The sequence below is a fragment of the Pleurodeles waltl genome, chromosome 2_2, assembly GCF_031143425.1.
Source record: "Pleurodeles waltl isolate 20211129_DDA chromosome 2_2, aPleWal1.hap1.20221129, whole genome shotgun sequence".
NCBI lineage: Eukaryota > Metazoa > Chordata > Amphibia > Caudata > Salamandridae > Pleurodeles > Pleurodeles waltl.
The window spans coordinates 1,147,334,921-1,147,360,094 of NC_090439.1; the positions used below are offsets into that span (position 1 = coordinate 1,147,334,921).

Genomic DNA, 25,174 nt, shown 5'->3' on the forward strand with positions numbered 1-25,174 from the left:
CATATCATCAAGGTACAATGATGAGAAGTTAAGAATACTAAATCTATACTTCCCTCTGTGCAGTTACCTTTCAATATGTTGTCCCTTCATAGGTTGTCAATGATATTGGTGTGTCATGACATTCATGTACTTTATATTCAAGAGGACAACCATCTTTGACTATCCTACATTGAACTTTGCATTGTTAAATTACACTCCTGTGAATTTCATTTGGTCAAACAGCTGTTCCGCTCAAGCCGTGTTAAGGTGGACCACACACTAGAATTCATATAGTGGGAAAAGATGAGAGGGTTCAAAGCAGTGCTTAATTTGAGCAGTTTTTTCTGGTGTTCCACACCAGCACTTAAATGTCAGCCCCGGCACTTATGAGAGCGCTGTTTAAATAATGTAAAGATGAGCATAACAACAATTATGTATTAATTCAGTATACATTAAAAACAACTAGTACCTGCTGCCCAAGTCATTTTTAGAGTTTGGGGGCCTCAAACAACCTGTGATGTGACAGTGTGATGGTTAGTATTTGTGTAACTATGCCATTGGCAGTGCTGGCAGTGGCAATGGGTGTAGTGAGAGGCAGTGGCCTCCTGACAAGGGACCTGGCATGTATTGTTTTACAAATTAAGCCCTGGTTCAAAGGCTGGACAAGGAAGCGTACCATCTAAGGTCTCCAATCTGCCAAGTTACATATAGGTGTGGCATTGTTTAAAAAGTAGGGATTTCAGTTAAATTTTTCCTTCAATATCTTAATACAACCATTTGATGTTTTATGAAAAACGTGCATTAACTGCTTGACTTGTGTTTTATTGCCTCTATGTTGATGATACAGTGGTTCTGAACTCAATAATTCAGTGGTTATGTGCCTGCTTATCCGAGAGGTGTTTTATCACAGCATAATCATATTCCCTCTGGCCAGCTCTTTCAATTCAATTGCATTGCTTACATAACACACAACACGCCTCCTTGATGAACAAAGGATAAATCACTCTTAATAGAATTCTATGCTCTGAAATGAATTTTGGATTCCTCCTAGTCTGCATTTGCATTGCATTAGATTACATTTTTGGGAATTACACTGCACTGAATGTAATTTTCTGATTTGCGTTTTGTCACTAGTGCACTCAGTCTTCAAGTAAGTGGTCCTCTCATTTCAAGTGTGTTGTTTACTGAATCATGTCCCCTGGATTAAAGTCTTTCTGACTTGTAATAGGGCTTTTGAACCCTTTATAAACTGCTTATCTACCTCATATTTGTGATTTGGAAAGGGGAGAATGAAAGGTTTGTGACAGCAGTTGTGCTCACAAACCATGTATCAGTTACCAAATACTCGGTTTGGAGCAGCGTAATTTTGACGTCACCTCTGCACATTACAGAAGTAATATGCAAATATAATCAACATAATATACGCAGTGTGCCTTTATCTTATGATTGTAAAGTTAAGAATCAAAACATAATATTGGAAATGCATTCACTGTAGCAACTAGAATTTTTACTTACACATGTGAGCTCTAATGTTTAGCTTTAACATGAAAATTGCAATTCTCATTCACATTTACACCTGTATTTCAAAATGCTGCCTTTATTGAATTACAATGCTTATGTAATTGTGAATTGATTGTTCACGTGTAGCATTTATTCTGATATTATACTTGCAATTATAATCATGTGTTTAAAAGTGCATATTAACCAATGCCTTCTAAGTTAGCATGAGCATGACTTCATTTTAACAGGTCAAATGTATTTTCCATGCTTTGCATATTTTCTTTTTGCAGGTGAATGTTCTTGATTTCTTAGCCAGAAAAAAGGAGCATTATGTATTAGAGACAGAAAGGCCTGAGAAAGAAGATCTTGGAATGGCCTGGACGATTTAATGAGCAGAGAACGCTCCCTATTCTTTCCCTATCTAGAGAGATGAGACTTAAGACTAACCTAGTCTTTAGTGTTCCATGGGATCACTCCATGTTGCAAGTCCTCTACATGAGAATGATAAATAATTGAGTTTCTGATGATACGTGCAGAAGCTACAGATGCCCCTGGAACTTTGCACTTTCAGTTAGTGTTAACACTGTTAGGGTTGCAGCAGATTCATTTTAGACTTGAAGAGGTACAGACCTCTCAGACCCATTTGCCCTTACATTGCATAGCTTCATGCTAACACTAGGTTCTTTATTTCTGAAGACTTCAGCTGGGGTCTTTGTGATGCTGATACCTACTTTGCTCTATCCCCAAATCCTTGAGACCCTATCCTGTTTAGCCTAGACCAGGCTAGATGTCTATGATTTTGATTTGGTTGAGGAGGAGAAACCCAAATTCCTTTGAGGAATGTCAATTCCTACTTAGTTTCTGTATGGCTGTGACTGTAATTCTTATATGCACTGTACTGAGGAGACTGTACTTTTTCGAGTGTTTCAACTTGCCATTTTTGATTCTGTATCTTTACAACCTGATTTTGATATGCTCATTTATTGCAATGATTATCAATTTGTATTAAATTTACTAAACTTCAATATTGATTCCTGGTCCTCTTTATAACCTGGCTTCATGACTGAAACATTGAAGTTGTTGGTAACTCCCTTGCCTCCCAGGACACTTAAAGGTTCATCATATCGAGATCACCAACTGCTTCCGTGTGCACCCCTTCAGGATTACAACTGATTCCTAAAGGAGAATATGTCCCAACGTCTGTTTCATCAGGGGAGGGAGGTTGTTGTGAGTTGGTTGGAGATGGGAATTAGAAAACAGTGCCTCTGAAGACCAGTGCCTCATCCCAGATGTCAACATACATTAATTTAAAGTATCAAATGCTTTCATGGGCCAAAGCTGCTTTTACAATAATGTCACACATTTGGAAATGCTGAGATGGAGGTCAAGTGTCCTTTACAGTCTTCCATCCCTGCATTTACAGGCAATCACAGTGGTCGCAAATGATGACCATACCAATTCACCAAGCAAGTCCAAGCTACCCCCTGTGACTGAACAATTTGGAAAGAGACCTGTTAGTGCAAAGGCTGTGTTACAACATGCATTCCCAGTGGCAAACCAGTCAGTGAGCAAATTCACATCCCTGGTTTGTGAATGAAATAAGTACATTGGGCATTTATTGTTATGAGGATTAGTAAATTGTGCTCTCTTGGTGTGTTGTTTTTCCAATCACTCTTCATATTATAGATCATTTGTGTTTACCCTTGCAATAGTGATTCTTTGAATGAAATAAAATGCCAAGGTAGAGGTTCTAGTGAAATCGTCAGGCTTTGACAAACTGGGTGTTGTATTATGAAGGTAGTGTGTAATCTGGGTTCTGGCTGTCTCCCGGCAACAGTGGGGATTCTGGAATGTGGTGTTTGGAAGGAAGGCGGTTGGAGTAGGAGACAGCCGGGCCAGGGTCCTTTACAATAAAGCTATACTTGTCTTGTAAAGGCAATTCTCACAGTGTGAAGTCGTCAATTTAACAGTGGCGACGAGGGTGAGTTCAACCTGCCGTGGTGCCAGTGATTCAGCGACCCTGGACCTGTGAAGGCAGCATCGGTGGTGGTTTGGCACGTGAAAGGAGTGGCGACGGTGCGAGGACGGAGACGGAGGAATGAAACCTGGAGCGTGATCAGCGGGATATGGAGACGGAGGAATGAAGCCTGGAGCACGATGAGCGGAATACTTTAAAGGAAAAGAAAAGGTAAATTTTTCTTTTCCGTATTTCATTGAAAAACGCATTTGCGCGAGGTCGGCACACGCGAGAGAGGCCGACGCGCGTGGTTGCCTAGCAACGCACGTGCAACAAGGAACAATCAGCCGACGCACGCATTTACTTAGCAACGCGTGTGTGGCAGCAAAATATAAAACAGCTGAGTATTCAAGCGCAATGTGAAGCGTTGCAAAGAATGAACTTGTGTTGGCAGTAAGGCCATTTGGAAAACATTTCACTGAGTTGGAACGTGAGTGAACCTTAATTGAACTACACAGGACATTAATAAACTATTAATAAACTATAAGGTTTATCAACATTGGAAACAAAATTGAACAGAACAAAGTACATCTATATATAAAAAAAATTTAAAAAGAGGATAATGGCAGTACAATCTATATTCCCACCACCAGCATTTTTAGAACTTCCGGGTGAACCCTGCATGACCTGGGAAGACTGGAAGGACGTTTTTTGTCACATATTTAGAGGCTTTTGGAGGGGAGATGTACGTAGAAAAAAGGAAGCTAGCAATTTTAAAACATTGTCTATGGGTAGAAGAAGGAAATTATCAAAAACTTTACCATTACAAAGTACACAAGGAGGAGACTCGGATCAAGAGGAGTATGTTTATGAAAGTGCCATGACGGCATTGGAAGAAAATTATGGAAAAAAGATAAACATAGTAGTAGAACGACACAGGTTTTTTTCATGCACTCAGAAACCAAATGAGACAATAGATCAGTATGTGAATAGTCTATGAGGGTTGGCCATTTCTTGTAAATTTAGGGATTTAAATGATGAGATCATTCGTTACCAGTTCATAAATAGACTGAAAGACACTAAAATACAGGAGAAGTTGTTAAGTTTAAAAAATCCCACCTTGGATAGAACAGTAGCAGTCGCATGACATATGGAAAGCACAACTCAATATGTCAAAGAACTCAATACGCAGAGCGACAATAAAGAACAGAATATTGTGGGGGAGGTGGGGTACCCTAAGAAAAACAGAGCGAATAAAAGTGACGAAAGCCATGCGAAAAGAAAAGAATGCTTTAGATGCGGAAGTAATAAACATTTAGCGGAAGCAAAAAATTGCCCGGCCATAAACACTAAGGTGGTCATTACAACCCTGGCGGATGGTGTTAAAGCGGCCGTAAGACCGCCAACAGGCCGGCGGAAAAATGTGCAATTACCACCGTGGCGGAAACCGCCAACAAAGACAGCCACTTTAGCACTCCGACCGCCACGGCGGCACAAACAAACAGCGCAGCAGTCACCACCAACAGACAGGCGGAAGACAATGTACCGCCCAGACTATTATGACAGGCCAATCTGCCACCTTTTCCAGGGCGGATTCACCGCAGATAAAAACATGGCAGAAACAGGAATTTAGAAGGAAAAACGCTCACCTCTACACACTCCACGATAAAGGAGGACACCATGGACCCGGAACTCCAAATCCTACCTGCGATAGTCTTCCTGCTCCTATACCAGGAGCACGAATGCCGCCGGCGAAGACCATGGTGAGTACTGCACCTAGGACACAGGGGAGGGGGAAGGCAAAAAACAGGGGGACACACACGCAACACCCCCACCCTCACCCACTACAACACACACTAATACATATCTATACATTATAGTTACACTCCCCAACCCGCCCGAAGAATTCCAAGACAAAAGTAAATGAGTGTAACCATTGTAATATATTAAAATGCAGTACGCAAAAATATACCTATGTCCACTATTAACAAAATATACACCAAGAATATGGGCCCAAAATGCATGGGCGAGGCCTACACTCGATACCAGATCAAAACAGAGAGAACACTGCAGGGGCATCAGATAGAAATACAAAAGGCACCTCAGGGGGAAGGGAAGGGGGGGCACCTCAGCCGGATGAGTGCACGACGCCCGATCCACGAGGGGGCTCAATGGCCACTGTTCAATCCTGGGGAGTGCAAAGCCACAGTCTCTCAAGTCTATACAGTGGGTGGTTTGCCCACTGTTCAATCCTGGGGAGTGCAAAGCCACAATCTCTCAAGTCTCTCCAGTGGGTGGTTTGCCCACTGCATTATCCCGGGGAGTGCAAAGCCACAGTCTCTCAAGTCTATACAGTGGGTGGTTTGCCCACTGCATTATCCTGGGGAGTGCAAAGCCACAGTCTCTCAAGTGGATAAAAGGTTCCACTGGTTCTGGAGGGGGACTGGTGCCCAGAGTGATTAAGCCTGTGAAGGACAGAGGTAGTGGATGGATGTCTCCACTGGTTCTGGAGGGGGACTGGTGCCCAGAGTGCTTCATCCTGTGAAGGACAGAGGTAGTGGATGCATGTCTCCACTGGTTCTGTAGGGGGACTGGTGCCCAGAGTGCTTCATCCTGTGAAGGACAGAGGTAGTGGATGCATGTCTCCACTGGTTCTGGAGGGGGACTGATGCCCAGAGAGCATCACTCACCCCGTGACGGACCCAGTTGCATCAGTGCCCCTGCTGTTCATGGGCTAGCGGTGCTTGTGTTGGCTGTGCCCTGTTCAGCGGTGCTTGATTTGGCGGTGCCCTGTTCAGCGGTCCTTGATTTGGCGGTGCCCTGTTCAGCGGTGCTTGAGTGTTGGCGGTGCTCTGTTCAGCAGTGCTTGAGTTGGCGGTGCCCTGTTCAGCTGTGCTTGATTTGGCGGTGCCCTGTTCAGCGGTGCTTGAGTTGGCGGTGCCCTGTTCAGCGGTGATTGAGTTGGCGGTGCCCTGTTCAGCGGTGCTTGATTTGGCGGTGCCCTGTTCAGCGGTGCTTGAGTTGGCGGTCATTCATGGCCCAGCGGTGCTTGAGTTGGCGGTCCTTCATGGCCCAGCTGGGCTGGGGCTGGCGGTCCTTCATGGGGCAGCTGGGCTGGGGCTGGCAGGGCCCTCCTGGGCAGCTGGGCTTTGGCTGGCGGGCCCCCCTGGGCAGCTGGGATGGGGCTGGCGGGGCCCTCCAGGGCAGCTGGGATGGGGCTGGCGGGGACCTCCTGTGCAGCTGGGATGGGGCTGGCTGGGATGGGCTGGTGGGGCCCTCCTGGGCAGCTGGGATGGGGCTGTCGGTGGCCTCCTGGGCAGCGGGCATGGGGCTGTCAGTGGCCTCCTGGGCAGTGGGCATGGGACTGGCGGGGCCCTCCTGGGCAGTGGGGATGATGGCGGTCTTCTCCACCGTGCTGCTCTTCCCAGACTTGCCGGGTTTCTTGTGTCACAGCTGACTCCACACTCCCACTGGGACCCCTGGGAGCGGCTTGGGTGGCTGGACACTGGCCAACTTCTGATGCTTCACGGGGGGGACTGGCTGTGCTGTGGCTCCGTGCCACACTGGCTGTCCTGGTGGCCGGTGCACTCCACATACCTGTGACTACAGGCACCACTGGTCCCGGAGATGTTGTGGCTGAGGTGCTAGTTCGGGACCTATGAGATGGACGGGTGGGAGGTGTGGGAAAAAGGTCAAGGCTGGACAGGTAAAGTTTTTTGGACACACTGGGACAGGTAGCTGGAGGGGGTTTGGGAGTGGAGGAAGAGGTGGTGGTAGTAGGAGGTGTACGTTTGGTGACTTTGGGTGCAGGTGCATGCGCTGGAGGCTGTCGTGAGGTGGATGGCTGTTGGGTGGGTGTGTGCCTGCATTTGTGTATCTTAGGAGGGGGCATCACAGACACACTGGGAGAGGACACAGGGGATGTGTGAATGGTAGTAGGGGTGGTGACTGCACGTGAGCGGGGTGTGCTGGTGGGTGTGCTGGTGAGGGACGTAGTGGCTGTAGAGGTAATGCATGCAGGTGTGTGTGTAGACGAGACTGGGAGGGAGGGGGAGACGACGAGGAGGGGGACACAGTGGAGGCAGTGGATGTTGGTGTGTCTGCATGTGTGTGATGCTTGCGTGAGTGCCTGTGGGATGTGTGTTACTTATGTTTGCCTCAGCTTCCCTTGTGTGGTGAGGTGTGTGCAGGCTGTTCTGAAAGGCTCGGTGAAGGGCCGCCTCACCAGAATGAATGCCCTCCAGGAATGCATTAGTTTGTTGCAACTGCCTTTCTACACCCTGGATGGCATTCAAAATGGTAGACTGCCCAACAGTGAGGGACCCGAGGAGGTCAATGGCCACCTCACTGAGGGCAGCAGGGGTGACTGGTGCAGGGACTGAGGTGCCTGGGGCGAAGGTGATGCCCACCCTCCTGGGTGAGCGGGCACGGGGCGAAGGCTGATGGGCTGCTGGGAGGGCGGTGCTGGTAGGGGAGGTGGCGGTTGTACCTGTAGATGCGGGGGCACAGATGTTGCCGCCACCACAAGGGAGCTCCCATCAGAGGACGAGTCAGTGTTCCTGGTGTCAGCTCCTGTCCCCGCCGTGGAGCTCCCCTCGCCCTCCGTCCCACTGGTGAATTCTAACTCCGTAGTGTGGCCCTCCATGGCCATGTGGGATGCAGCTCCCTCATGCTCCGGTGCCACTGCTCCTCCGCCTGATGATGCTCATGCACACAATAACAGGGAAACCACAAAAAGGAGGGGGGACAGAATAAAGACATGTTGAGTGCATGGATTACCGCTACCGTTGGTGGACAAGACAGACACAGAAGCCCCCTGCACTACGCCGCGCTCTTGGGCTCTACAGTACAATTCCTGGGAAATGGCCTACAAGGCTATGGACGACATCTGCACACATAGATGACACAGGGGGATGAATAGCTGTACTTGGCACTCTACAGAGGTGGGGTGGGGGGGCACAGGGCCATGCCTTACGGAGGGGCCTAGCCTATGGAACTCGCCCTGGCCTAGGGAAACCCACAGCCCTCCTCCCCCACCCAGACAACTCCACTGCGCGCAAAGTCAGCTGAATGAGAGTGTACGTTGGGAGGCCATCCCCAGCTGAGCCTCCACCATCTTCTTGCTCCAGCAGTGAATGTCCTCCCATCTTTTCCGGCAGTGGGTGCTCCGTCTGTGGTAGACCCCCATGGTCCAGACGTCCTTGGCGATGGCACGCCAAATATCTTACTTCTGGTGGGCGCTGACCTACATGAAATGTACAGGGGAAGAAGAGAAGTCATTACCAACTGCACCGTCAACGTGAGTGGCCCTCATTCCTACCCTTGCCATGTGGCACATGCACCCACCATCTTTCATGCACGCAGAACTCTGCCCCCTTCCTTCTTACATCCAGCCCTCTCCACAGAGGCATAGCCCATACAACATGCTCCATGTGTACTTACCTGTTTGTCTGGAGGACCGTAGAGTAGCGTGTACTGGGGGAGGGGCCCCATCCACGAGCTTCTCCAACACCTCCGATGTGAGGGCAGGGGCCCTTTCCCCAGATGCACAAACCATTGTCTCTTCCAGACCGAGGTCAGAGCAGCACTTGTGGTGTAGGTCCTCTCCTGTCGAAGATCAGGTATCGAGTGATTGAACAGATAGAAAATGGTGCTCACGTCCGCGGCGGTGCGTACCATCACCACAGGCGTACATCATCATTGGCTCCTGGGACCCATAGGGTCCAATGTTATTCAATGCAGCATTGCTCTGTGGTCTCCGACCGTCTACCCCGACGGTGTACAACGCCAGCGCAGTTACCTCAGATCCCATTGTCCCACTTAAGAGGTCAGGCAGCCGCCATTTCAGGGGCCCACATGGCCTCATTTCCAACTGCGTCACACATACCTAGGCCTAGTCTCAACACACATACAGTCCACCTTTTGTGTATGATTGGTGTTCTGGGTAAACTGTGGGTACGTACCTCTGAGTTGTTTGACTCTGTGGTCGCTGTTGTCCTTCATAGGCACCGTCCGCTGGGACATGTGAGGAGATGGCGGAATCCTCTGGTGTACCGACCGCTGGTGGACCTGTCGACAATGGAGGAAAGACAGTTGATATTCACCTACAGGTTTGACCGTGCCAAAATCCAGGAACTGTGTACCCAGTTGGAGCCAGACCTGATGTCAGCAATCCGCCATCCCACAGGAATCCCCCCTCAAGTGCAGGTGCTATCAGTGCTCCATTTCCTTGCAAGTGGGTCTTTTCAAACAACTGTGGCCATGGCATCAGGGATGTCCCAGCCTATGTTTTCCAACGTATTGTCCAGAGTGTTGTCTACCCTGCTGAAACACATGCGGAGCTACATCGTTTTCCCTAAGGTGGAGGATTTGCCTACAGTGAAAGGTGACTTCTATGCCCTTGGACATATCCCCAACATCATAGGTGCCATTGATGGGACACATGTGGCTTTGGTCCCCCCCACAGGAGTGAACAGGTGTACAGAAACCGGAAGAGATATCATTCCATGAATGTACAGATGGTATGTTTGGCAGACCAGTACATCTCCCATGTGAATGACATGTTCCCTGGCTCAGTGCATGACGCCTACATCCTGTGGAATAGCAGCATCCCTTATGTGATGGGTCAACTACATAGGCACTGTGTGTGGCTATTAGGTGAGCCCCTGGAAGCAAGACAGTGGGAATGGTTGTCTGGGGTTATCCCTACAGGTTAGTGTGTGTCTTACAGTTGTCCCTCGCCATTTGCAGGTGACTCTGAGTACCCCAACCTGTCATGGCTACTGACCCCAGTGAGGAATCCCAGGACAAGGGCAGAGGAACGCTACAATGAGGCCCATGGTCGAACCAGGAGGGTGATCGAGCGGACCTTCGGCCTCCTGAAGGCCAGGCTCAGGTGCCTGCATATGATAGGTGGATCCCTATTCTACTCACCAAAGAAGGTGTGCCAGATCATCGTGGCCTGCTGTATGCTTCACAACTTGGCTTTGCAATGACAGGTGCCTTTTCTGCAGGAGGATGGTCCAGATGGCAGTGTTGTGGCAGCTGTGGAGCCTGTGGACAGTGATGAGGATGAAGCAGAGAAAGAAGACATGCAGAATAGGGACTCAGTGATCCAGCAATATTTCCAGTGAAACACAGGTGGGAATACATTCCTGCCTACTACATGTACTTTTACATTACTACCTCTCTACTGTCTGTCGTTTTCACCCAGTGTATGGTCACTGAGTTGTCACTTTCCCTTACGGTTTCACAGATGTGGGTCCCAACGTGTGTCATCTGCTTAGATTCCTCATGGACTAGAGCTGTGTGACATAGGTATGTTGACATTACTATTTCAAGAACATTTTGTCAGTGTAATTGCAAATACACTATTTTGAAATCACAGACAGACTCCAGATAAGTTTGTGCTTTAGGTGTGTTTCTTTAAATGCAAAATATTGGAGGGGGGGGGTTAAATGGTGAGGGGTGATGGCGGAGGAGTGTCCATGGCAGAGTCCAGTCTATTTGTCTCACAGGTGCATTGCCCATATGGGCATAGGAAGTGGAGCTGGGGCAGTTTAATTATGGACAGGGTGACTAAGTGGGACAGTGGGATGACAATCAGGGTGGTCTCATTTCTTGGCGGGGGTCTTGGCATCGTGCTCTGTCTTGTTCCTGGATCTCAGGGAACGTTTGCGGGGTGGTTCTCTGTCTGCAGGGGGTGGGGTGCTAGTGTGGTGGTCCTGTGGTGGGGCATCCTGTCCACTAGCGCCGACGGAGGTGGTGGGCAGTTCATTGTCCATGCTAGTGTCAGGGGCCCCTTGTAGTGCCACAGTGTCCCTCCTGGTGTTGAGTAGTTCCTTCAGCACCCCTACGATGGTACCCAGGGTGGAGCTGATGGTTCTGAGTTCCTCCCTGAAGCCCATATACTGTTCCTCCTGCAGGAGCTGGGTCTCCTGAAACTAGGCCCGTACCGTTGCCATCGTCTCCTGGGTGTGGTGATATGCTCCCATGAGGGAGGAGAGGGCCTTGTGGAGAGTGGGTTCCCTTGGCCTGTCCGCCCCCTGTCGCACAGCAGCCCTCCCAGTTCCCCTGTGTTCCTGGGCCTCCGTCCCCTGGACCGTGTGCCCACTACCACTGCCCCCAGGTCCCTGTTGTTGTTGGTGTGGTGGGTTATCCTGGGTTCCCTGTAGTGGTGGACACACAGCTGATTGACGTGTCCTGGGGACAGAGGTATGGGCCTGCTGGGTGGGTGCTGTGCTGGTGTTTCCAGAGGGGTGAAGGTCTGTGGCAGTCTGTGCCTGTGTGAGGGGAACCGACTGTCCCGAGGCCCACGATGGTCCAGGCTGGTCATCTAGATCCAGTTGGACAGAGGTGCTGTCATCACTGTGGGCTTCTTCTGTGGCTGGAGTGGACCCTCCTGTCTGGTGACGTTGGGTAGTGGTCCTGCAGGGGTGGAAAGGTATGATTATTGCATCTGTGTGTGTCATGGTGTGCAATGGGTGGGTGACCGTGTACCCCAGTGCTGGCATTCCTGTGTGGGAGCTTGTGTGAGGATGGTTTAGGGGGTATATGGGTATGTGCAGTGGGCATGCTTTAGTGATGGGTGTCCATGCTTTGTTGTTGCATGCCGGGCTTGGTGTTGGGATGTGTGGTTTGTGATATTGGTACATTTGTGAGGAGTTGGAGTGATAGGGGTAAGGGCGAGGGTGGGGGTATGTGATAGCATGCAGGTAGGGTGGGGGATGTAATAGTTAAGCTTTGACATACCAGATTCCATTCCTCCACCAACTCCTGCGAGGCCCTCAGGATGCAGAATCGCCAAGACCTGCTCCTCCCATGTTGTTAGTTGTGGGTGAGGAGGTGGGGATCCTCCGCCAGTCCGCTGAACTGCCTGGTGGTGTCTTGAGACCACGGAACGCACCTTCCCCCGTAGGTCGTTCCACCTTTTCCTGATGTCCTCCCGATTTCTTGGGTGTTGTCCCACTGCGTTGACACTGTCCACTATTTTTCGCCATAGCTCCATCTTCCTTGCAATTGAGGTGTGCTGCACCTGTGATCCAAATAGCTGTGGCTCTACCCAGAGGATTTCCTCCACCATGACCCTGAGCTCCTCCTCCGAGAACCTGGGGTGTCATTGTCATGCCATGGGGTGGTGTAGGTGATATGTGGGGTGGTGTGTGTGGTGATATGTAGTGGTGTGTTGTGTGAGGTGCGTGGAAGTTGTGTGGGTGATTGTGTTATGTGCCTGTGGATGCTGTTGTACTTGGTGGTGGTGTCTCTCTCTGTGCTTCATTCTCAATTTTTGGTCATAGGGGTTTGTGGGTGATGTGGGTGTGTGTTTTATATTGTATTGGGTGTGTGGGAGTGGTGTGTGTATGTGTATCAGGTGTGTGTATTTTGAATTGTCCAATGTGGCTGTGTTTTGTAAGAGTGTTTGTATTTTGAGCGCAGCGGTGTGTACCGCCAATGGAATACCATGGTTGAAAGACCGCCACGTGGATTCGTGTGTCGTGATAGTGTGGGCGTATTTCTGTTGGCGTGATGGTGGAGGTTTTGTTTTCGCCAGTTTATCACTGACCTTTGGTGTGGCGGACTTGTGTGGGTGTCTGAATTTTGGCGGCTTCCAAGATGTGGGTCATGATAGCTGTGGCGGAATTCCGCAGCCGAAGCGGTGTGTTGGCGGTCTTCTGCACGGCGGTAAGCGGCTTTTACCGCCAATGTTGTAATGACCGCCTAAGTGTTTAAAAAGCAGGAAAATTTGGCATTTTGCAAGAGTGTGCAGGATGGTTGGTGAACACAAATTCAAAAAAACGGTGAACACAGTAAAAAGAATTGGAACGACGGATTGTAGTACTAGTGAGGAAGAATTGGAAGTTTTGGCTGTGGAAGAGGGAGCCACTCAGCTTGGACACAGGGCCAAGGAATACAATCCACCGGAGTGTGTTATTGAAGTGAACGGGAAACAGACACACATGTGGGCGGACTCATGTTCACCATTTACCCTAATTGATGAATAACTATGGGGAACTTTGAGAAAGAGCAAACTTAAACCCACTGAGGTGTCACCGGAAGGGTATGGTGGAGGTAAATTACCTGTTTTAGGCTATTTTGAAGCAGATCTAGGATTTAAAGACCAGAAAACACGAGCGAATGTATATGTAGTAAGTCATGGAAGATCATTGCTCGGATGGAGGGATCAACGTGCATTGAATATTGTTAGAAATGGGTTTTTTAGTTGGCAGTCAGGTTGCCCTCTGTCCAAGCATGAACCCTCACTCTAGTCAGGGTAGGTCACACACAATCCAAATTATCCTGTGCCCACCCTCTGGTAGCTTGGCACGAGCAGTCAGGCTTAACTTAGAAGGCAATGTGTAAAGTATTTGTGCAATAACACCATATAGTACCATAAAAATACACCACACAGTGTTTAGAAAAATATAGAATATTTATCTGGATATTTGTAGATCAACACAATAAAAGATGCAATAATAATTTGTAGGAATATCACTGAAAAGTGATATAAAGGCCCTCATTCTGACCCTGGCGGTCTTTTCGCAAGACCGCCGAGTTACCGCCGCGGTGAAGGCCGCCGACCGCGGCGGTATGCCGCTGTGCGCATTCTGACCGCTGGGAGCGTTCCGCCGGAAAACCGCCAGCAGCCACACTGGCGGTCGGCGGGAAAGTGGAGACTGGTCAACCTCCACCGCCACGCCAGCAGAACACCGCCCACAGAATTACGACCCACATTTCTGTGTGGCGGTCTTCTGATGGCGGTCTTCTGTTGGCGGTCACCTCCCCATGGCTCCCGTCGCCTCCCGGAGGACCAACGCACAAGGTAAGTTGATCGTCCGTGAGGGGAGGGGGTGGGGGGGTGTTGTGTGATGTGGGCGTGCATGGGGGTGTGCGTGTGAGTGTGTAGAGGGGGTGTGTGAGTGCGTGTATGCGGGCGGGGGGTGCTGCTGTGTCTATGGGTAATGTGTGCTGTTCGGCAGGTGCGCATGTCTGCATGTATGTGTGCGGGTATGTGTCCCCGTTGTGTATGTGTGTGTGTAGGGGGTGTGTATATGTGCATGTTGGGGGTGTGTGCATGTCGGGGTGCATGTATGTGCATGTCGGGCTGGGGGTGGGGAGGGGGTTCGTACCACCTCTGGGGGGTGGCAGGGGGGTGGAGGGTGTGGGGGGAGGACTCGGGTGGGTAGTGGGGGGTGGGGGAGACCCCTATCAGTGCCAGGGAAGGAATTCCCTGGCCCCGATAGTGCTTACCGCCATGGTTCGCACGGCGGTTCCCGCCCGCAAGAAACCGCGTCGGTAGGCAGGGTCATAATACCCTTGGCGGTCTTGGGACGACCGCCGGGCCGGAGTGCGCAAACTCCAGCCCGGCGGTCATGACCGCCGTGGCGGTCGGAGTGGAGAAGTGGCGGTCGGTCGCGGCGGGGACCGCCGCGGTCAGAATGCCATTTTTAATACCGCCGGTCTGTTCGCGGTCCGACCGCCGTCTCTCCGCCGACCGCCAGGGTCAGAATGAGGGCCAAAGTGTCTTAAGTCTTTAAAAAGCAAACAAAGTCTCTTTCAAGTACAAAGTACCTGGTTTGGAGTGGAAAATCTCCGCAGAGGGCCGCAGAGGAGGAAATGCGTGGAAAAATAGTGTGTGCGTCGGTTTCGCCCCTTCACACACAGACTTGCGTAGTTATTTTTCACGTGGGGAGACGTGCGTCGTTCTGCGGGAAGAAAAATAGTGTGTGCGTCGGTTTTGCCCCTTCACACACGGACTTGCGTCATTATTTTTCACTCAGGGAAGACGTGCGCTGTTTTCCGGCACGCGGCCCATCTCCTTCTATGGTTTGCGGGATTACCAGATGTCCCAGGGTCTGTGCGTGGATTCTTCGGCTTGTTTTCCGGCTGCACGTCGTTCCAGGAGGCTGTGCGTGGGATTTTCTTTCTCACGGCAGGCGTCACGTCGATTTCCCCTCTGGAAGTCGGGCGGCGATGTCCATGCGAGGCCCTGCATTTTCTCGCCGCGGAGCAAGCTGTGCGTCAAAATTTTCGGCGCACAAAGAGTCCAAATGAAAAAGAGAAGTCTTTTTGGTCCTGAGACTTCAGGGAACAGGAGGCAACCTCTATCCAAGTCCTTGGAGAGCACTTTTACAGCCAGACAAAAGATCAGCAAGGCAGCAGGCCAACAGCAAGGCAGCAGTCCTTTGTAGAAAGCAGACAGGTGAGTCCTTTGAGCATCCAGGCAGTTCTTCTTGGCAGGATGTAGTTTCTGGTTCAGGTTTCTTCTCCAGCAAGTGTCTGAGGTGGTAGGGCAGAGGCCCTGTTTTATACCCAAATGTGCCTTTGAAGTGGGGGAGACTTCAAAGAGTGGCTTAGAAGTGCACCAGGTCCCCTTTCAGTTCAATCCTGTCTGCCAGGGTCCCAGTAGGGGATGTGGCAGTCCTTTGTGTCAGAGCAGGCCCTCCACCCTCCCAGCCCAGGAAGACCCATTCAAAATGCAGATGTATGCAAGTGAGGCTGACTACCCTGTGTTTGGGGTGTGTCTGAGTGAATGCACAAGGAGCTGTCAACTAAACCTAGCCAGACGTGGATTGTAAGGCACAGAAAGATTTAAGTGCAGAGAAATGCTCACTTTCTAAAAGTGGCATTTCTAAAATAGTAATATTAAATCCAACTTCACCAGTCAGCGGGATTTTGTATTACCATTCTGGCCATACTAAATGTGACCTTCCTACTCCCTTCAGATCAGCAGCTGCCACTTCAACAATCTGTGAAGGCAGCCCCAATGTTAGCCTATGAAGGGAGCAGGCCTCACAGTAGTGTAAAAACAAATTTAGGAGTTTTACACTACCAGGACATGTAACTACACAGGTACATGTCCTGCCTTTTACACACACAGCACCCTGCTCTAGGGGTTACCTAGGGCACACATTAGAGGTGACTTATGTGTAGAAAAAGGGGAGCTTGAGGATTGGCAAGTACTTTTAAATGCCAATTCGAAGTGGCAGTGAAACTGCACACACAGGCCTTGCAATGGCAGGCCTGGGACAAGGTAAAGGGGCTACTTGAGTGGGTGGCACAACCAGTGCTGCAGGCCCACTAGTAGCATTTAATCTATAGGCCCTAGGCACATACAGTGCACATTACTAGGGACATATAAGTATATTAAATAGTCCAATTGGGTATGATCTAGAGTTACCATGTATAAGGGAGAGAGCATGTGCACTTTAGCACTGGTTAGCAGTGGTAAAATGCGCAGAGTCTAAGAGTCGGCAAAAACAGAGTCCAAAAAGTGGAGGGAGGCAGGCAAAAAGTTAGGGGTGACCACACTAAGGCATGTCAGGTCTAACAAATATGGTGTTGGATCCGAATCATCCTGAGCAAGTATTGTTAACGAAAGAAAGTGTAGAGAGAAAATGGGTGATGAAGTTTCCCGAGGTGTTTAAGGACAAGCTGGGTTGTCTCAAAGGTTTTGAACACCAGATAATTTTGAAAAGGGATGCAGTACCAAAGTTACATAAGGCACGGGTGGTACCATTATCACTAAGGAGTAAATTAAAGGAAGAACTTCAGAGGTTGTGTGATGAAGGTATAATCAAACCTATAGAAGCGTCCGAATGGCTGAGTCTAATAGTGATAGTAAGGAAACCGGATGGTAGGATCCGCATGTGCATGGACTTGAGGGATCTGAATGACAATATTTTAGTTGATCAGTTTCCATTGCCAAGAATACATGAGATGTTGGCCAGTGTGAGAGGAGGGAAGTATTTCACGACGCTAGATTTATCGGGTGCGTATCACCAGGTGTGTCTGACGGAAGAATCACGGCATTTGACGTCTTTCATCACAACAGAGGGAGCATTTCAATTTATGAGGATGCCTTTCGGCTTGGCATCTGCCTTGGCAGTATTCCAAAGGGTTATGCAAGGAATACTAAATAAAGTGCGGAACACGTTGGTATTTCAGGATGATGTGCTGGTATGGGGAGAGAGTGAGCAAGCACATGATGAAATACTGGCAGAGGTATTAAAGAATTTGCAGGAAGCCGGTCTTACTATTAGCAGAAATAAGTGCAGGTTCGGCGTGGAGGAAGTGGAGTATCTTGGACATACGTTGAATCATCACGGTGTAAAGCCTAAGCAGAAATTAATAGATGCTATAGTAAAAGCTCCTGCGCCACAAAACAAACAGCAGTTGAGATCATTCTTGGGCTTAGCTGAGTATTACACAAAGTTTGTAGAACATTTTTCAGAAAAAGTACTCGTGTTGAGGATCTTGATGAAGAAGGGATGCCATTTTAAATAGTCCAAGGAGTGTCAGGAGGCATTTGATGTGATTAAGGAAGCTATTGCTAAAGCCATCACACTTAAACCATATGATCCAGCTGATGAGACGATAATTGTAGCAGATGCTAGCAATTACGGATTGGGAGTGGCATTGTTGCAAAAACATGATGGAAGAGAAAGAGTGGTGGCATTTGCGCCGCGAACGCTGAAGGGAGCGGAGCCAACATATTCGACAGTAGAAAAGGAGGCATTGGCATGCTGGTGGAGTGTACACCATTTTTGTACATATGTGTGGGGCAAGGAATTTGAATTGAGGACAGATCACAAGCCTTTGATAGACATGTTCACTACTAAGGGGGCCAGCAAAGCAACTCCAAGAGTAGCAAAGTGGATGTATAGACTGCAGGAATATACATTTAAAATGAAATATGTACCAGGTATAAAGAACATTAACGCAGATTGCATGTCAAGACTACCTGTGGATGATGATGAAGAACTTGTTGAGGATGAATGGGTGGTGGCAGACATCTCAGAAACCTGGACAGCCATAGATCAGGAGGAATGGGTAACTGCTGTTTGGGAGGATGTGTTGCTAAGTAAGATTATAAAGATATTACCGATAATGGGAAAAATGGAGAAAAAACATATGGATGCTGATATTAGTGAGTTTAAGCAGGTATGGGAAGAGTTGTCCGTTATGGATGGAGTGCTGAGAAGAGGAGACAGATTGATGGTACCAGAAAGATTGAGAGAGAGAGTGTTAAAGTTGATGCATGAAGGGCATGGGGGCATGTCTGCAATGAAAATAAAGGTTCGTGCGGATTTCTGGTGGCCAGGTATGGACAAATATGTTGAAAGATATGTGAGGAATTGCATTGCGTGCACGTGTAGTGACAAGTCACATGTGTTATCAGAAATGACGATTAGTTCACAAGAAATACCGGAGAGAGCATGGGAAAGGGTTGCTATTGACATATGTGGGCCATTTGTGTATTTGGGATGTCAGGAGAGGTTTGCCATAGTCATGATGGACTAATATTCAAAGTGGCCTGAGGTGGCATTTGTGAGGGAGGTGAAGACTAGTAATGTTATTACATTTTGGGAGGAAATATTTAGAAGGGAAGGATGTCCGGGAGGAATGGTCAGTGACAATGGACCACAATTCACTTCGAGTGAATTTCTGAGTTTCCTCAAGAAATGGGGAATTAAACATAGAATGATTCCAGTTTACCATCCTAGAGGAAATGGCATGATCAAGAGATTTAATCGAGTGTTGGGAGAGAATATACAACAACGTCTCTTGGAGGTCTCAAAATAGGGACATGTTGTGGAATTACAGGACAACACCACATAGTGTGACAGGCGAGTCTCCATTTTAACTATTGAAGGGTAGGAGGCCATGCACTATAGCTGTGCCGGCATGGATGGGAAGACATAAAGAAAAAGTGGTTAATCATGAGCCGGTCAGAGAAAGGGTAAAGACGTATCAGCAGTAATATATAGCAAGACACAACAGTAAGATTATAAGGAAACCAAAGGTGTATGAGAAGGGCGAATGGGTGAGAGTGATGGTTGGTAATGTGGCAAGAAAAGGGGAATCCAAGTTGTCGGAGCCGAAGAGTTTGTTAGGCGTAATAGGAAATTGTGTCAGGTTGTCAGATGGTAACTGGTGGAATGCAAGGAGGATAGTGAGGTGTTCGGAGGTGGAAATAAATGAGTGGCTAAAGAAAAAAAAAGTGCGAATGAATGGGATAAATTCAAGGGAATGGAAAGGAATGGGGTGCGGTCAGGTGACAAGGAGGATGAAATACGTTCAGAGAGGGAGAAAAATGTGTACAGAAGATCCAGTGCTAGAGTGAAGGAGCCGTCGAGGTTACTTAAAGATTTTGTGTGCAGTTAGTATGTGTATATAATCTGAATAATATGTACAAAGAAAATATTTTAGCATTAGGTTTTGGTTTTGTTAGTAAGAGTTGACATATTTATTTATTATAGGATTGGGGATGTGTTGTATTATGAAGGTAGTGTATAATCTGGGTTCTGGCTGTCTCCCGGCAACAGTGGGGATTCTGGAATGTGGGGATTGGACGGAAGGTGGTTGGAGTAGGAGACAACCGGGCCAGGGTTGTTTACAATAAAGCTACACTTGTCTTGTAAAGGCAATTATCACAGTGTGAAGTCTTCAATTTAACACTGGGTTCTCTATGAGAGACTGCAGAGCCTGTTTCATCTTTTAACATGTAAGCACTTAGATCTATTTGCAACAGATGGAAAATGCCCATAATACAGTATAATGCAATGATGGGATACCAATGTAGAGTGTGCGCCTTAAAAGAAACAAAAAGAAACTAAAACTAGCTTTGGCAAAGCCAGTAGGATTGGCATTTGCACGATTGTGCCACAAATACAACAAGCACTGACACTGTAAATATGTCTGGCATTTCCCATAGCTGCTTTAAGTCACATTGTTACTGATGCTCCTTTTTAGTCCGATGCAAAGGCCTAAAAAAATCTTTCACAAAGCTGCAATATCTTAGGAGGTTACTAGGTTTCCCTCTTGAGTCAGATTCAACTACTTGATTCAACTACTTCTCATAGTGGCAGTACTTTAAGTCATTAGTCCCTCTTGAGTAAGATGCAACTGCTTTAAATGTGATTCACAAAGTTTCGGGGGGGTTTCAACATATACATATGCATGTGAATTTTTGCCACTCCTATGATTTTTGCTTGTTTTCTGTGGGATAAATAAATATGCCAATGATGGTTTATGATGAAGAGTCAAAATTGTAACTTTCAATAAAGGTCATGATTACTAGGGAGTGCTTCTGATTGCACACTTGTGTATATATATATATATATATATATATATATATATATATATATATATACATATATATATATATATATACATACTGGCTAATTGGCTAATTCAAGTGCCTTGGTCTTACACTTAGCAAACTGTTTCTTTAACTGGCACTACACATGTGTGCCAGTAAATTGCATTTACTTATAATATAGCCAGCTCATGGCTGAGTTATGCTCATCCACGCATGAAGCATTTCACAAACCTGCAGTACTTTAAGTGGTTACCTGGTGTCCCCCTGGAGTCAGAGGCAACAATTTTTCTATTTCAATTATTTGTGTTTATTTTCTATAGGATAAATAATTATATCAAAGCTGGTTTATCATAATGAGTCTTTCAAAAACATTCTTGACCGTATTATACTCTAAATAGAAATGCCTTCAGATTTCTAAACTGAGAGATGACAAGAGAGATAAAGCTGTTTTTAGACTTGACATTAAAAAAACAAGAATAAAAATAAAAGCATGACACCGCTTAAACATGATAGCCAAATGTTTGAATAACAATTGTAATTTAGAATACAAAATAAGAATTGCATGTAACTTAAATAGAAAACTACAGATGTTTCAGAGCAGACAGGTGTTCTTAGAATAGATACAGAACTCATTTTTAGTTTTAGTTCACAACACATGAAAATATGATTCTGATTAAACCAAAGAAAAAGCACCATTGGCATTGAACTACTAAAGACGTAGCTTAAATGCACAAAGAAGGCAAACAATAAAAAAGAAAAAAGAATGCAATGAAAAAAGCATTGACAAAATAAAGTTTTGGACATCAGCTATGGTACTGAATTGCACTTGTTTTTAGACAGATTTGCAACACATGTGATCTTGTCAAATTTCGTCACTCACCAATCACTGAAGTGAGTTAACCCACTAACCCTTCATGTGTGCTTTGGTAGGCAGAAACAAAATGTGAATGACAGCTGAATAGACCAACTGATGAAGAAGGCTGACCCCAAGCCACTCTTTGTATATATGTATTTTTTATTTAAGCATTTGGTTATTATATGAGGCTGGCAAGTAACTAATGATGTGCCTAGGCCAGTCCTAAAAAAGACACAGGGTAGTTCACTGGTCTTTTAGACTTTTTGAAATGGACGCAGATTGTGGAATTCAGTGCAAGGCAAACATCTAGAAACCATACAGGCAACAACATGCTTCTTACCTGACATAGACTCCATAAATTCCTGGCTCAGTGATGCACTCCTTTATCTTTAAGTCACCTCCAGCCTTCAGCAGGTAGTTCCTTATAGGATATGGTTTAAGTTTGTCCATTAATGTGCAGGACCTCCACTCAGCAGGTTCCTTATTGTTTTCCAAAACTTGCTTGATTCCATCCCCATATATATTGTTTCCTTGAACAAAGCAAAAACAATAAAATAAGACCCTAATATTGTATGCAGTAACATTTTAAAAGTCAACTTTCTTAAATTATCACTCACTGTTCATTACTGATGTATTTTATCTTAATCTGATGTATTTTATCTTAAACTGTGGCTTTACACCCAGGAGAAGCCACTGTCTTGCTTGAACCCGAAACAATGTCGATGTAAACTGGAACCTGGGTCTAATTATCCACTTCATAACCAAATGTTTTTTTTGCCAGTCAATCAATCAAATATTTGTAAAGCGCAACTTCTCACTCAGGGGTGGTCTCAAGGCACTGATGCAGGGAGACGAGTCAGTTGAAGAACCAGGTCTTGAGGTCCTTCCTGAACTGAGTCAGCAAAGGGGCTGCTTGAGGTGAAGCGGCAGTGTGTTCCAGGTCTGCACAGTGGGGTAGGAGAAGGATCTTCCTCCAGTTGAGTAGAGTGGAGTTGCCTAGGAAGTGCGTAGAAGGAGAGGCTGTGGTTGAGGTAGGCAGGTCCAATATTGTGAATTGCCTTGTAAGCGTGTGTCAGGAGTTTAAAAGTGATGGGTTTGTTGATGGGGAGCCAGTGTAGGTCTCTCAGGTGGGAAAAGAGGTGGCTGTGGCGGGGAATGTCCAGGATGAGTCTGACAGCGACTTTCTCTATTTTCTGGAGTCTTGCTTGGAGTTTCTTGCTGAAGCCTGCATAGTGTACATTGCCATAGTCGAGATTACTGCTGACGAGTGGTGATGCGTGTATTTTAACAAGAAATATTAATGCAAATTGTTTACATATTGTGTGCCGAAACTGCATAGAAAATGTGTTTAATGTAGATGAAATAATGCACACATCTGAAATGTGCCCATGGGGAGTGGTCACCACTGTATACGAAGAATAATGAAAATGCTTATTAATGTTGAAATGTTATGCAATATGGGTTTAATTTTGTACTAGTATGGCATAATTAAGGTTTCTTGTTAAGAGTTTGCTTTATATTAACATAGGCCTAACTTTAGTGAGGGTTGTGGCCTAGTGGCCTGGCCTCATTTTGAATTGTATTTCTAACTGGTATAATGCTGTTTTCCTGAAGGACACAAAGTTGTACTTTTCCAGAAGCTATGTTGTATCTGCAGTAGAATTCTTTCTCATGAGAACCATCTTGCATGAAGACGATGTTCTTGCTAACTGCAACAGTGTAATTTGCAACAAGGACACGGTTACTATGCTAGGGGAAACAATGGGAACTTTGACTGGAACTTGTGTGTAGCAAATTGTCACCTGACATTCGAACAGTTGGAAGCGTCAATGAAATGGACCTATCCGCAACATGGGAACAGTGAATCGTCGAAGATTCTGGAAGAATGAATGTGAACCAATTAGATGAAGATAACGATGCACAAAATTTGATCCAATAGGGAATTGAGGGATAGTGGGACAGTTTTGAATTAATGGACATGCACAAGGAAAAATCGAAATCTTTTCCTTTGAGAGCCTCTGCTCTCAGAGCATTCCAGCCCTGGCAATTGCCCATTTTCTTTGAGACTTTTTCTGTTTTGTTAGGAGAACTTTTAGAAACCATCCTCTACCCGCTCTTGCCTGATGATGACTTCTCCTCTACTGAGGGAAGTGATCATTCCCTAGCTATGCTATCTTATGTGTCTTGAAAGAGACTCTTGTTTACCCCAATGCTAAAGACTTTGCCCCATCTGAACTTTGCTGATGGTGAATCGACTGATGTCCTGAGGACTAAGACTGATGCTGTTTGCTGATCTCTGCGGGATCGGTAACGATCCAATGCAATTGTGATTGTCTGTTTGCTTTTCCTTTCTAGGTACCAACTGCTTATTTTGATAGAGGCCTTAGTTCAGATGTTTTCTAAATTTGTGTTACTAAATTGTTTTGCATGAAGTCCAACATGCTAATGCTAATTTGTGGTTAGTTATGGTGTTCACGGAGATCTTACGCAAATAGACAAATGACTGAGTTCTTGCTTTGTGTGACTCATGTACTAATGAAACTCTGCAAAGTTGATTATATTAATGGTGCGTATTATATTCTGGTCATACGTAATTCATGTATTGATTGTGTTGTGTTTATTGCTAATGAGATTAACCTACTTGATATTAGTTTGTTAACAATAGGGAAATAAATCTTCTAACTTCAGTTAAACTGGTGTGGTTATTCATGACTGAAAGGTCATTGTGTGTCCGAATTGTAAACTCATATTGACTGTTTATTGATTATTGACTTGTTATTGTTAATGTCTATTGACCTATTGATTGATGATGTTGAAGAGGGCAATTTGTACTGGGAAGTCTCCCAACTCGGTCCAAAGGTTCATTGACCTGTTTGCGTCTCTTTGTAAGTTTACTTATTAAGGTTCCGACGCGCAATCACGAGTGCATGGGTGACTCATCTTCTCACGTCGGTGAGGATCCATTTGACAATCTTTCAGAGTAGACGGAGTGTGAGCAAGCATGAGGATGAGACGGCATTGACTTGGCGGGTCAGACAGCGAGGAGTCGAGAATGATGCAGAGGTTGCGTGCGTCGTCTGTGGGAGATGGAGCAGTTCATCCCAGGTGATGGGGGCTAGAATGAGGATCATTGTCTTATCCAAGTTGAGCTTGAGGCAGCTGTCTTGCATCCATTTGGCAGCTGCCTTCATTATGTTGTGAAATTTGCTTTTGGCTGTCGATTGATCGTCGGTGAGGGAGAGAAATAGCTGTGTGTCATTGGCTTATGAGAAGATGTTGAGCCTGTGGTGTCTGACAATCTTCACAACCGGGCTCAGGTAGACATTGAAGAGGAGGGACTAAAAGAGGAGCCCTGGGATACTTCGCAGCTGGTTTCTGTCGTTTTTGAAGTGAAAGGTGGGAGCCTGACTCTCTGGGTTTGACCGGTGAAGAAGGAGCAGATCCACTCCAGGCCTTTGGCCCGGATGCCAACATTGTGTAGTCTGGTGCACAAGGTGGTGTGGGAGACAGTGTTGAAAGTGGCAGAGAGGTGGAGGAGGATGAGGACAGCTATTTTACTGTGGTCCAATAGGGCGTGGATGTCATCCGTGGCTGATAGGACTGGGGTTTTCATGCTGTGGTTGCTCCTGAATCTGTATTGGGAGGGATGTAGTTTGTTTTGGTGAACTCAGTGAGGTGTGTGTTGATCACTTTTCTGATTACCTTGGCTGGAAAAGGGAGCAGTGAGATTGGGCTCTAGTTCTGCAACTGTGTTGGTTCTGCAGAGGGCTTCTTCAGTAGG

At 46.8% G+C, this 25,174-nt stretch overlaps 1 protein-coding gene across 1 annotated transcript in view; it reads right to left on the reverse strand.

Annotated features, from left to right (window-relative positions):
- LOC138282981 (glutathione synthetase-like) overlaps positions 1-25,174 on the reverse strand; it is a 234,175-nt gene that overhangs the window by 19,155 nt on the left and 189,846 nt on the right. Inside the window, exon 12 of the mRNA XM_069221069.1 lies at positions 21,734-21,923. Within this exon, the coding sequence (XP_069077170.1) occupies positions 21,734-21,923 (190 nt within the window). The remainder of the gene's footprint in view (positions 1-21,733; positions 21,924-25,174) is intronic.